Source organism: Cygnus olor, chromosome 11, assembly GCF_009769625.2.
Source record: "Cygnus olor isolate bCygOlo1 chromosome 11, bCygOlo1.pri.v2, whole genome shotgun sequence".
Lineage (NCBI taxonomy): Eukaryota > Metazoa > Chordata > Aves > Anseriformes > Anatidae > Cygnus > Cygnus olor.
In genome coordinates this window covers 13,250,791-13,263,828 of record NC_049179.1, presented here as the reverse complement: position 1 = coordinate 13,263,828, position 13,038 = coordinate 13,250,791, and the positions used below count along the sequence as shown (strand labels likewise).

Below are 13,038 nucleotides of genomic sequence, written 5' to 3'. Positions count from 1 at the left end.
ATTACTTCGTCTCTTTTGAAAAAAAAATACTTCGCTGGTGATTGGATCGGCTCTTCATTCTATTATAAGAATGTCATAACTTGACTCTAACGCTTATACAACGCCTTTTGCAATTAGATGATGTAAACCTTAATATCACTAGAGAGGGTCAAATAGTCCCCCTGAGGAGCTAGACCAGTGAGAAAAATGAGCTTTGATGGCTTATATTTATAAATGGAACATTATCCATCATTAAGGGTAGGTAGTTCAGGAATTTTTTCCTGAGTGCAAAGGGAAAAATGAGCAACAGAAAGCATTTTTTTGGTTCTCAGTAGCATCATGAACGTGGGGTATTCAATTTAAGTGCAGTTTATTTTCCTCATTTGGGCTAATTCATTTCAGGTTTTATACTGGTACACCAAGAGGTTATCACTGGATTTAAAGACAGATAAATCAGCCACCCAGTCTTTAGTCTTTTTTTGGAAGTGTAGTTGTACATTTCACATATAAGCTAATTATGCCCCCATAAGCACAAAGTTGTCAAGAGACTTTATGGACTTTCTGAGAATCACTGTAGATTATGTTACTGAGAATTACTGTGTACATCTACAGTGTGTTGATAACTTGTATCGCTTTTGTGAACTGGGGCCCTGATCCTAACTGCACCTCCTGCTTCTGGCTGACCAAGTGAAAATGATTCTCTTTTGCTTCAGTTTTTTCATCTCTAAAATAGGAATAAGGGTATGGATCTCCTTTGAATGTTACTTGAACGTCTGCCAACAAGAAGTACATGCTTGCGGCTAGTTATTTGTTTTGTATACTGATGTATTTGCTTATTGATATATTAGTGATACTTTGTAATGTGGGATACAGTGCTGCTTATTGCTATGTGATAAAACAAGTGCACAAGAGCAGAGAAGCCTTATGCCTGTGAGAGCTAAAGCAGTTCCATAACATTTGTGTGGAAGGCACTCATCTTCAGAGCAAGAGCAACCGCATTTTATGCATGCCATCCCATGATCTTCCTGGTTGATATGAGTGCAGAATAATGACAGCTGGGAAGCCCTTTGTGGTCCCTGATTTTGTTCCTGGCTGTGTAAGGCTGACTTGATTTAACATTTGTGTGATATTCTCAAGGGATGTTGGCATATCATCATCCCTACGGCTTCATTCTTCTGGATGTCTGGGGTTATTCTGCATGGCATGGTTACTCTGCACAGCACACACTGTTGAGCAGTCGAGCAACATCCTGACTCAATGCTGGAAGACCTGCCTACATGCAATCTGTCAATATGTCCAGTTTACCTTGTGAAATGGCAAGTGGGACAAAGGCAGGAAAGAGCTATGACTTGTTCCTCTAGGTCCCTAGCTACGAGATTCCACATGCACCTTCTCTGCATAACTGAGAATTGCTGAATGCTGGAAGCACTGCTGTGTCAGTGGCATTTGTGCCCCATTTGGCTTTGCCTGTTGTCACCCAACAGAGTCTTGCCCCATGCTCCTGGCCCTGCTATGCCCTGTTCCACCCAGGTGCCACCTCCAGCCCTCCCAGTCCCACAGGGGACATGGGGAGACACTGGAAGCAGCATTTATTTCCTTTGCCCACCTCTGCCTGCTGCTGTCACTATCCTTTTTGGTAAAGCCTAAGGATTAAAGGTGCTTTGTATTGAGCCTCTTGGATACCTGAAGATCCCAGGAGTGGTTGGACCAGGACATGAAATCCTATACGGCAGCAGAGAGAGGTATAAATGGTGTATTGCTGTACAGCCTTGGAGGTAGGGTGAAGTCTCTGGTAGGAAAGTCACATCATCTCTGCAGCCAAGCCAGCTGGGAAGCAAGGGCAGGAGGTGTGCATGGGGTTGTGATTGTCTTCCATGCAAAATCCAAGGACTCCTACACCCAGAGGGGAGACAGCCTGGAGAACAGCCCCCAACAGCACCCAGACCCTCAACCACTTTCCACACGTGAATTAAACCTATGTGTACACTCTCAACAACGCAGCTCCGATACTTCACATAAATCTGAAACGTGAAAGAGAAGAGCCTCCCATCTGGTAGGAACCCATCTGTTCTGCATCCTTCCAAGTCCTGGCAGCTGTCCCATGTGGCGGTGCTGCGTCTGATTCAGGAGAAAGTGAGTGTGTTAAGGAACGCCAGTGCCGGCATGCTGGGGTTGCTTGTGGCAGGGCGATTTGGTGAATGAGTTAAGCATCACGAGGTAGCAAATATGTTTTGTAAAAACAACCTCATCAGGCGCTTTATTTCTAGAAATGTGTGTTCCTTGTGACCTCTTTGTGTATTTTAAGTGCTATTAAGAATTGGTGTTTTTGTCGTAGGTTTAAAAGACCGTTATGAAGTAGCGGCGTTAAAATAAACAACAGATTAGCAGGTACTGCCTGTGAGATCTGCACTGCAGCCTCTGAGGGGAGTGAGAGGAATGCTGTAAAATCAGTGTTGGCTTTTGGGTGCACGCTGTAACTGGTGCCAGTCAGGTGATTCTGTCCCTGGTTTGTAATACGAAGTTTTGATGGTCATAAGTCCACCTATTTTTGAAATATTTAGGCTATTCTTCTTGCTTGTGTTTGTGCTCCCCTTTCAATGAGGGGCCAAAGAGGCATTTTTCATGGGTACAGTTTTACTAGGATTGTGTTGTTCAGTGTGTTCACTCCATGTAGTTCCTATTTTGGTGTTGAGATGCTGAAGGAATGCTCTCTTTTTGGAAGGTACTTGGATGGCCAGCAGCATATTTCCGGGCTGTGGCAGTTTCTTCTCAATCTGAGTGCATATTGTTTTATTTGTATATTGCAAGCGGCCTCTGGTTTTTATGAACATGATTTCCTGGAGGGAGAACACCCATATTGTGTTCGTATTTCTATTTTGATTCTTAGCATATTTGTAGATCATCTGTAACTTTTTTTATAGTGGGATCCACAGGGTGGAAGTTTATTTATTAAACTTAATAAAGCTTAAAACACTTGCTGAGATGCATTAAACATGAGACGTAACTGCAATTCTTACTATTATAATGGTATCCATTTTTAAATTGTCTTTTTTTTCTTTTAATTGTTGATTTAATGCAAAATAATTACTTTGCTCTGGCATGAGTTTAGCAAGAGTAATTTAAAATAAATTGATGAATTGTAGGCTATCTAAGCTTATTGACAGTATTTTGTTTATGTATTCATAATGCATCTATTGTTTTCAAGAACAATTCTGTCAGCTGGTGTAAAGCTGAATTTTCAGCAGTAGTTGGTGGATATGTGCAAACTGGTAATGGAGAGGGGGGGGAAAAAAAGAGTTAGTTTTCTGGAACTTGGTTGTTTGTCCCAAGCAGTGGACAAGCGGACAACATCTTGTACCTGCTGGGCTGTTGTGGAGAATCAGCCTTCCAACCACCACTGCTGCCTTCACATCTTCACATCCTTCCTATACCAAAATACAGTAACAGAGACCACTCTGTGATGCTGGCTCTCCTGGATGATCAAGTCTTTTCTATGCTTCCTCCCTACAAAATCATAAATGATAAGTAGTTCATTTGCAGGGTTGCGCTTCTGTGTGATGGGTTGGCAGCTAGTAGTTGAGAGTACATATCACTGCTGCTGCTTTCTGAAGGCTTCAATTACGAGCAGGGAGCATCAACACAGAATAAGTCTTTTGTTTTCTAACATTTCAGTTTGCGGGTCAGCTTACGTTTGTATCTGTATCCAGAAGTTTCAGTACCTTGACCATCACTTCTATTTTATTTTCATTATTTCCTCTTGTTTTCCTGCATCCCTGTCTTGCTTTTTCTGTTTTTTTTTTTTTTTTGTAGTAAGATAAAGATGTTTTTAGTTTTCATAAGAATTTTTTGGTGCAGTATTCCTGCGTTCTGTTTTTCTTCCCTGAGTAGCCTGTGGAGTGTTTTTGATGAACACAAAGTCATCTTTTGTTATCTTGTCCAAACCAAACTTAGTTTCACCTTCATTTTATTTTGCCTGGAAAGAAGTATGTAGACAATCCAGTGGCAGAGAATAATTATGAAATACCCGGCTTGTTCTTTCTAAGGCAAGACACTATCCTCTACAGCATGAAATTTGCTGGGTTGCTGAAGGTTATTGTTTTGAAGGCAGTGTGAGACTCCTTCTATTAGTTCAGACTGTTTCCTTATCAACTCCAAGATTCTGTGCAGGACAGCAGGTGATCTACTCATGAGCTGGAGGAAGATGGAAAGTTGTATCATGAGCTTTGCCAACAGTATTTTGGTGTGCATGAGGCCAAAACAAACCTATTCTGAACCAAGAAAGCAAGTAGAAGTAGCCTTTGGATGCAAAAGAAGGATATTTCCATGCTGCAAACTCCAGTCCTGGATCTGGATACCATATGATAGTTTTTGAAATAGACAAAGCAACTTGCATGGAATTTTTTTCAGAACAATACCCTCATGTAACGGGCTGTAACGGGCCCTTCTTTCTAATTACAGACTGGGGGATTCTTAGGAACTGGAAATCCAGCAGAGAAAGCATTTATGATAGAATTAGGTGTAGATGCCTATGGAGTTTTGGATCCACCAAAAAAAATAGAACTGAAAAACAAACAAAGAACAGGCTGTGTTTGATAATCGGACTATAAACCCTAGCACGCAGTGCTTATATGTGGAGGAACAAATTTCCTAGCAGGCTGGTGCTGTTGTGTAAAGATGGATTTGAGCCAGACTTCCAGATTTGAAACCCCATGAATGCTGGTAGGCTCAGGCCAGCCTTTGGCTTGGGTTCATCTCAAGCATTGCAAGCACAGAAAAGGTATTTGAACATTCACAGTAGCAATTGGAGGTCCAAAAGGGGAAGGTATCTGCGTAATCTGTTCACTGCTTGCACGTACAAGGGGCTTATTACTGCCAGTTTGAACCTTTGTCTCCTTGATTGTTACGAGAACATTTTTAGAGCATCTTTGAAAACACACTGCAGCATAGCACAAAGGGAGCACTCCTGGCATGCATCCTTGCTATTTGAATTGGTTGCTTAACTATTCTTTTCAGTGGGAAGAGCTTTATTTAGCTTCTCTAATTTTACCCAAATAATAAGTCTCTTGCACATTGTCCTCAACTATGTGGTCCCCTCTGACAGCCCTTTTTTGTAGCAACAGCTGAGATCGGGTTCCTGAATTGCGTGGTGGATTCAGAGGACAACGGGTACATTACAGTTTAAGTGATACTGCCCTCTGAAAGTGGACTCTAATGGGTAGATTTCAATAAATTATCAATTATATCCAGACCAACTGGAGTGATTTATGTGTTGGTTTTAATAAGCCTTGCGGTCATGTATTCACTTTCACTTTTGCAGCAGAGTAAACTCTGGTTTCCTCTGAATTGTGCAGCTGCTGTAAATGGTAACAAGGCACCAGTGTCAGTCACAGACATGCATCCTGTGCTTGCTGTGTCTGAGGGTTGTGTCTGAAGCTGGAGAGGGGAAAAGTTTCACGTGAAAGTGAACTACATGCAATTACCAATTTATGTGGAAGCTCATGGGGGATTCAGCTAGGGGTGGCGCTGAATGGCGTTTCCCTGTTAAAATTGTTCTGCTTAAGAAACTAGAAGAAGAAAGGGAAAAAAAATGCACGTATGCACTGTTCAGTTAGAGGAAGTTGTCAGAGCATCCTAAAATACTTTCTATTAATGAGAATATAATTGCCAACTTTTACATCAGATGTACTTTATGCAGGTTTCCCGTGGAGAAACCTAAATGAGCATTTATCACTACAGAGACATTACTAGTGTAGAAGACACAGGAACACACAGAAATATGAATATTTTATGGTTCTGTGACAGAGCTATCACCAGAATGTACCATCTCCTCGAACTGAGCTGCACGCGTGGCACGAGGTTGTGATTTATGTTAGGTTGCTTGCCTGCAGAGTGGGACCCACTGAGGTCCATCGTGAGCAGCTGCAGTGAGTTGCAGATGATAGTAAAGCAGGTAGGAGATGATTTTGCAACTCCGTGCTGGCAGGAGTGGAGTCCCCTTCCCAGCGTCAGGCATGGAGTAGCAAAGAGCCCGGGGAGGAGACACGGCTGTGACTTCTGCCTTGAGCCCAGGTGAGGTCGTGTTGTTACAGCTGCAGACTTTCACAGCAGTAAGAAGTTGTCACAAATATTTCCCTGCGCAGCATGGCCACACTCGTTGTGTATAAATCTCATAGCAGGTTGTTTCGCAGTTTGCTCTACCAGACACGCTCTGCACACCTGATACCACCGGTACTATGAACTTAAAAGCTCCAACTTTATTGAGAGCCCCGTTATGCCATGTTTTAAGAAATCCCTCTTCTTCCAGGGATGCACTGGCAGACTGGTTTGAGCTAAACTGAAAATTTTATCCTTGGTCTACTCAACTATAATTCTTTCCCCTTTTAATACAATTTGTTCATAAACTTCTAGCAATATGTAAGACACAAATTGCATGTTCTTTATCAAAATTGGTGACATATTGTTACAGCACACATGGCAGGCTATTGAAACAAACTGCTGAGAGAGCTATGTCATAATATCTATGTACCAAACATTTCTGACTCACCCCCACCCCCTGCAGTGATTTTGTAAGTCAGGGCAAAATTTAGACCACTGTTTTTTATCTGGTACATACTTCTAAGGCATTGCTAAACAAAAAGTTAATCTTAAAAACTATGACTTCTTGTTGGGGGTTCCAGGCTTGCCAAAGGAACTTGTGTCAGCAATTTTAAGCTTAGCAGCCACGTAGTTCTGAAGTATATTTATAGATGCTCTTTCATGACAAAAACTGTGAAATTTCCATTGGCTGTTTGAGTTACGTTTATAGTCGCAGCTTTTTGTTCACTAACTTCACTTCAAGAATTTGTATAGAAATGAAGAAAAAACTGACGTGCACAACAAACAACTCTTCTTTTATTTACACGTATGACAAAGTGATTGGGTTCAAAGAGAAAAACACTTTTAATGGTTTGACTTAGCACGCATGCTCATGTGGACAGCTGTGGGGTCCTGCACATATACGCATCTTTAACCTGTTTTGTACCGTTTTTATTCCCATTCTTGGTTGGAGGTAAATACTTTCAGTTAAAGCAATTATGAAATGCATATGGTTGGCAGTAGAGTTGTTTCAGAACTTTATTTTTGGACAGAGACTTTTGAGTAAATCTGGTGAGGGAGACTTTGAATATATTCTGTATTTCTCCAATTTAGTACAGACAGAGTAGGTGTTATTACTATAAATTTGGATACTGTCATATCACAGTAAAGGCTTTAAAGTCATAGGCTTGTATCATTTCAATAGTTGAAAGGTACTGTACCCACCATAAACATGTGGGTTTGCTCATGGCCTGTGTCATCAGCACTGGTGGCTGTAATTTAGTTGTCTAGCAGCTGTTCCACTGCATTTCTCTTGGCCACTGTCACTTCAGTGGTGTGTGGAGCCCTGAAGCATTGTGGAGCTGGGCCAGTGATTCATTGCTAGTCCATTTTTGTAATAAACAACATTTTATATTCATCTGTTAATGACTGAGCTGTAGATGCAAAATAGAGTTTTGTCAGTTCTTTGATAAGCAGTAGGAACCTAGATGATACCCTTACCCTGCTGTTACTGATCTGAAGCTTTCTGTAGTACTCACTGCCTTCTGCTTTGTCTTAGGAGTGTGGAAAGATTAAGTTATGCTACTGCTTTGCTACCTTTGTGTTGTTTTTTTCCTGAAGACCTCCCCCAGTTTACTGTAGGAGCATCGGCTCAATCCTGCCTCCGTTTGTCCTCTTCTCGTTGCTGTGTTTATGGAGCAAGGGGCTGAGCTTCATGGTCAGCTCACGCAGATCAGCAGGGTCCAGCCATGGACCTTGCACAGAGTCGTGGTGAGTCAGTTATCTCACGAATCCAGCTGAAATTTAACTTCAAAAAATATTGATGTGTCAGTTTTTGATCAACTCTGAAATGGCCGTACCACAGGTGCTGCTGTGACATATTTTGTGTCTCATCACCAAGGAGAAAAACTTGGTGTTACATGTTTCTTATCATTGTTATAAGCCTGTATGTGTGAGGTGTTGTTACGATGGGGATTCTGGAGAGACAAACGAGCACAGGGAATGAGAAGCAGCCACCAGAGAAATGATGCCTGTTGCTTTATCCACACTTCTGGTAAGGAGCAGAGTAAGCAGATCAAGTCAATAAGCCATTCTTGCTGTAATTGCCTACCCTGCTTCCAGACATTTGACCCTGGCTTGGAAGCTGGTCTAGGGCCAGTCAAGAAAAGAGCCATCACTCTTGTGATTCAGAGTCGGCTTTGCTGAAATCGTTAGTTAAGCCAGCACATAACCAATGTGAGACCAGGATCAAGCTGTTTTGTTGTTTGTTTTTGTTTGTTTGTTTGTTTCTTCCCCACAGCGACTGATGACATTTAGTTTATGAGCTTATTGTCATCTTATTTTATAGTCAATGGGATTCAATTTATGTATTAAACGTTAGTTGCTCTCCCTGGCTTTTCTAGGACGAATCCTGGACTTGAAGACTGGAACGGTAAAGAAAGAGGGTCAGCAGTCCTCAATGAGAATGTGCATGGGATCAAGACGCTCTTTCATATGCAGGATGAGGTATGTGTATACTTGATGTTCCTGTTACAGTCCCTTCTCAAATTATAGGCTCCACACATTGTGTTGCACTTACTTGACCTTGTTTAAAAGCTGAAGCTGTAATGACACATTCCTATTAAGAATTTCCAGAATGCTTACTTTTCTAACTGTAGTAAAACTGAAACTTGTTTTCCTTCATGATTAATGACAAAGCAGTACCTCATTTGTGTTGCAGTTATTTTTATCAGTATGGGGTGTTGTATGCTTTCCCCAGAGACATGACAACTTCATCCCTGGAATGTAAGCCATTGTCTCTTCTGGTCAAATTATTCGAATCAATACTTTGGGAACTGAGCTTTCGCAAGTGTAATGAAAGCCCAACTCTGTGTATTTTTCCAACAAACCAATAATATTGGAAGAATCTTGAAGACAAACAGGAATTCAGCTGCAAACTTGCCCGCTATGGAAGAATTAACCTAAGCCTGGTATGAATTAACCAGATGTCAGCTGGTTGATTCTAGATAAATGAGTAATTGTTGGAGGATTTTTATTTTGCAATTTTCCAGCTTCTCCTGTATTGCTTGGGCTTCCTAAGAGGTCTGCCTGCCCAGTGGTTCTGACTAGAGCTTTGTGGACACTTTTATTGTAGTGCAAACTGGATAAAATGTCTATGGCTATTGCAATAACTTCCTCTCTGTGTGGTTGGGGGGGAAGTACGTAATTGCATCTGCAACCTATATCCAATATGTACTCTGAGAACAGATGATGTAGAATTTGTTATGAAATGGAACACACAAACCAAAATATTTGACATGTTACAACAGATCCATGTGCTTCTGTTAATTGTGGTGGATATTCTTCCAGTCATGCAAGGAGTCAGAATATATGGCTGTTAGGTGCCTTTATAAGGGGTTTGTGTACTTCACGCCTGCAACATCAGACTTGAAAGCTGTAGCTCCTTTTATGCCTTGGCATCCTCGGTCCATGCAAAGAGTGCCCGTGCTTTAGACTTCACTCTTTTTTGTAGTGATATATGCAGGGTAATGGCCATAATTTAAACAAATGAGTGTTGGAGGATGCAGTAAGAAATGTGTATTTCAACAGTAGCGTTCCATCAGACAAGGAGAACACTTCAAAATTGAAGGATGAGGGCTACACTCTGAAGACCTGTTCTCATACTTTTTTTCTCAGTGCTCTGCAATATATGAGGTTGCTGCTCCTGCTGATTTTAACTGTATTTGGCCTTTGAAATTCTGAATCCAGTATCATGCATGCATCCTCTCAAGTAACGCTAATTGTAGTTTTCTCTATTGTAGCTTGTTAGGAAACAAAATATGGTGGCTTCAGACAAAGATTTCTTTAGAGACGTTAAGTCTGATATTTGCTATTTGGTAAGCATCTTTTCTTCTCTAACAAGGAGACAGCAACCCACAGCCAGTGCCAAGGATGGTTAGAGCTGACTAGTTAGGCTTTTGAATGTTATTTAGCAAGGCTGACACAGGGTGAGGAGCCAGGAGATGTCTTGAGATACATTTCTGGATGTAGCAGCTGTGGTTGGCCAGCATGGGCAAGATGCTGCTGGTTGGCAGCGCTTTGTCTCTTTTGAAAGACAGCAGCCTGAATCCTGTGGTGTTACTACATTTAACTGCTAATTTCACGGGAAAAAGAAATACAGCCTGGCAGAGAGACACTTGGAACATTGTTTTCCCTTCCTCCAAGCTGCACATAATAGTCATGTGAGGAGGACTTTTTTATGCAAAGAAGGCCTAATGTCCTGTTTACTGTTTTTCCCCAGCTTTTAAAACGATTCAAATTGCAGTTATTTTTTAACACTGATTCTGGAAACTCCAGTGCATGAAAGTAGTTTTAGACATTCCAGTAGTCCCATTGTTTTTGTAATTCTGAATCTTACTTTAATTGTTCATTCATTCTCATTGGCAGTGACTGGTAAAAATAAATAAATAAAAACCTTGTTAGAAGAATGATCCTCAAATAATGTGAACTTTCCTTGGGATTACTTCTTTCATTGTTATTGTTCTTTTTGTCAACTGCAAATGAACTGTTTCAATCCTTCAAACTATTTACTTAGCTTCAAACGGACTGTTAAAATTATGCTGTTACACATAGAAATGCCACAAAATATACAGGAACAAGTGTTAAACAAAATTACTTGTCAGTAATAAATAGTCCATTCTTGCAAAGATTAGTTTAATATCTAACAATGTTATAGCTGGTGTGTGGCAGTTGTAATGCTCTGTCCAAGAAAGCTACTAATACACTGAGATTTTTTTATGTCGGTGTGTGGGGACCTGACTTATATTCTTGTCTAGTTTTCACCCTTTTTGTAATTTATATCGTGAAGTGTATCTATTCTTAAGCCACTCTTGGAATTTCTGTTTCAAATAGTCCTTAGGTTTGGGGGGTTGGAAGGGAATCTTTATTTTTCTTTATAACATAGAGAAAATATTTGTAGTATACCCAAAAGGCTTGAGCTGTGAAACCCGCAAGTTCTAAGAAAACATGTATCTGGGACTTCCTGTCAGAAATAAATATCCATTATGGTCTATTTATGCATACTAATAGAGATCTTAAAATGCATTTTCATCTCAGGTATTTATGTTCATTTTTGAGCCCTTTCAAATATGAATTTACTTTTAGGTGTGGAAATGCTCCTCTGGATCATTTACCTCTGAACAGAATAACCACCATGAGAAAAAGATACAGGTACTATTACTTAATTTACTGCAACAGTCAGTTGCCATAAGCACTCTCATTTTTCCACTGGTCTAATGCTCAACTGAAGAGTACTACCTGGACAAACATCTGCGTTAGCATACAGTGTGAAGTAGCCCTGGGTCACAGGGGAGGAGAGCTTGCCACTCAGCTCAGCTGTGGCAGAGTCACTGGATCTTTTTGCAAGCTGTTAGCAAGTCACTCAATTTATTTGTCTTAACCAGCACCATATCTGAAATATGTTTCATTATATTTCTCTGAGAAGTATTGTGGAAAACAGGTAAGGTTTGAATAGCATTATAATAGAGCTGATGTTGTACAAAACTCTAGGTTGGCTGTTTCTAATATAACTTAAAGTTAACGATAAATCATTAGTAGTTTTAAAATGTAAAGCTATAATGCATGTCAATCAATGTGATGTTTTTGTGTTTCCTTTTCATTTAGGAATGGCCTTGGCCCAGTAAAAGAAGGCGAAGCACAGTATGCTGTTGTCCATTGCACTGGCTATATCAAGGCATGGCCACCAGCAGGTGTGTATCTTCTATGTGGCATGCAGCGCACTGTCTGCAAAGAGAGTTGGAACCATGGCTCAGGATCCATTTGCTGGTAGAGAGCCAGTCTTCTATCTGATCTTGAGAAGCTTTTGATATCAAGCAATCAGCAGTTGTTACACTCTCAGAATCTCCCCATTGTTCCCTGTGAAACCCTTCTCAATTTTATTGCCATGGAGTGCTGTAGGAGTTGTCAGTAACGTGGGACCACAGCAATTGAAGCCAAAAGTTTTCAGTCTGATAGCCCACATAAAAATGGCCAGATTTTAAGCAGGTGAACACAGAGTGCTTGTACCTCTATAAAACACCAACTAGTGCTTTTATGTTTAAGTACCAAGTTGCAAGAACCCACATATGAAAATGTGTAATTTCAATTTTGGTGCATAGGTCTTCACTTCAAAGTGGTGGTGGAAGTGAAGAATGTTCAGCGTTTGTGATAAGTTCTCTATTAAGGCTGTTTTTCTGAGAAACAAGTCTTGATGTGTTTCTTTGAACTACAGAGAAAACGTTTACCTTCTGTAACTTAGTATTGCACATGGGAATATTTACATTGGAAAAATTCAAAGAGGAGACAATGGAGTTCATGCAGACATCATCATGAACTGGGCTGGCTGACCTTGGCATTTGCAGTAGTTGAAGAGCGCTGTTTGCAATATGACAGCACCTGGCATGAATCAAACCACGAGTTGTCCTGCCCTTTTGCGGTTGTATACCACAAACATAAATCACATTTATGCAGGGATGAATGCTAAAAGTAGTTTGCACCGAGTCTGTACGCTGGTGTGCAGATTACAGTCGTAAACCTCTTGTTGATTTCCTGCTGAACTGTAGTTCAGAAGTTATATAATAGTTCAGTTACCAGTGATTTTCATCTTGCACGCAAGTACACGCAAACAAATATACATGTTTAAAATAGTACAGAACTGAAGCTTGTGACATTGTCTGTAACTTTTGCAGCCAAGAACAGGGCTAATTTATATCACACGTGATCTGTGCTGGTTCAGACCACAATGCAGACAGTGAAAACCTCTGCTCTTATTGCTAACAGGATTTAATATACTTCAGTGTGATGTAGAAGTCAAAATGTTCCAATTTCATTTCAATCCCAGAAGAGTGAACAGAACAGTGTATGTAAATTGCTCTATGAAAATGAAACATTTTTGTTTGCTTCCACAAAGAGGTCAACCTTTCTGTTGGTATTCCCAAGCATAAGTAA

General features: G+C 40.6%; 1 protein-coding gene across 8 annotated transcripts in view; it reads left to right on the top strand.

The window, feature by feature from the left end:
* ARNT2 (aryl hydrocarbon receptor nuclear translocator 2) overlaps positions 1-13,038 on the top strand; it is a 107,526-nt gene that overhangs the window by 50,226 nt on the left and 44,262 nt on the right. For all 8 annotated transcript variants that reach the window (XM_040569682.1, XM_040569678.1, XM_040569681.1 and 5 more), the window contains 3 exons: positions 8,457-8,559; positions 11,197-11,262; positions 11,716-11,801. In XM_040569682.1, the coding sequence (XP_040425616.1) occupies positions 8,457-8,559; positions 11,197-11,262; positions 11,716-11,801 (255 nt within the window). The remainder of the gene's footprint in view (positions 1-8,456; positions 8,560-11,196; positions 11,263-11,715; positions 11,802-13,038) is intronic.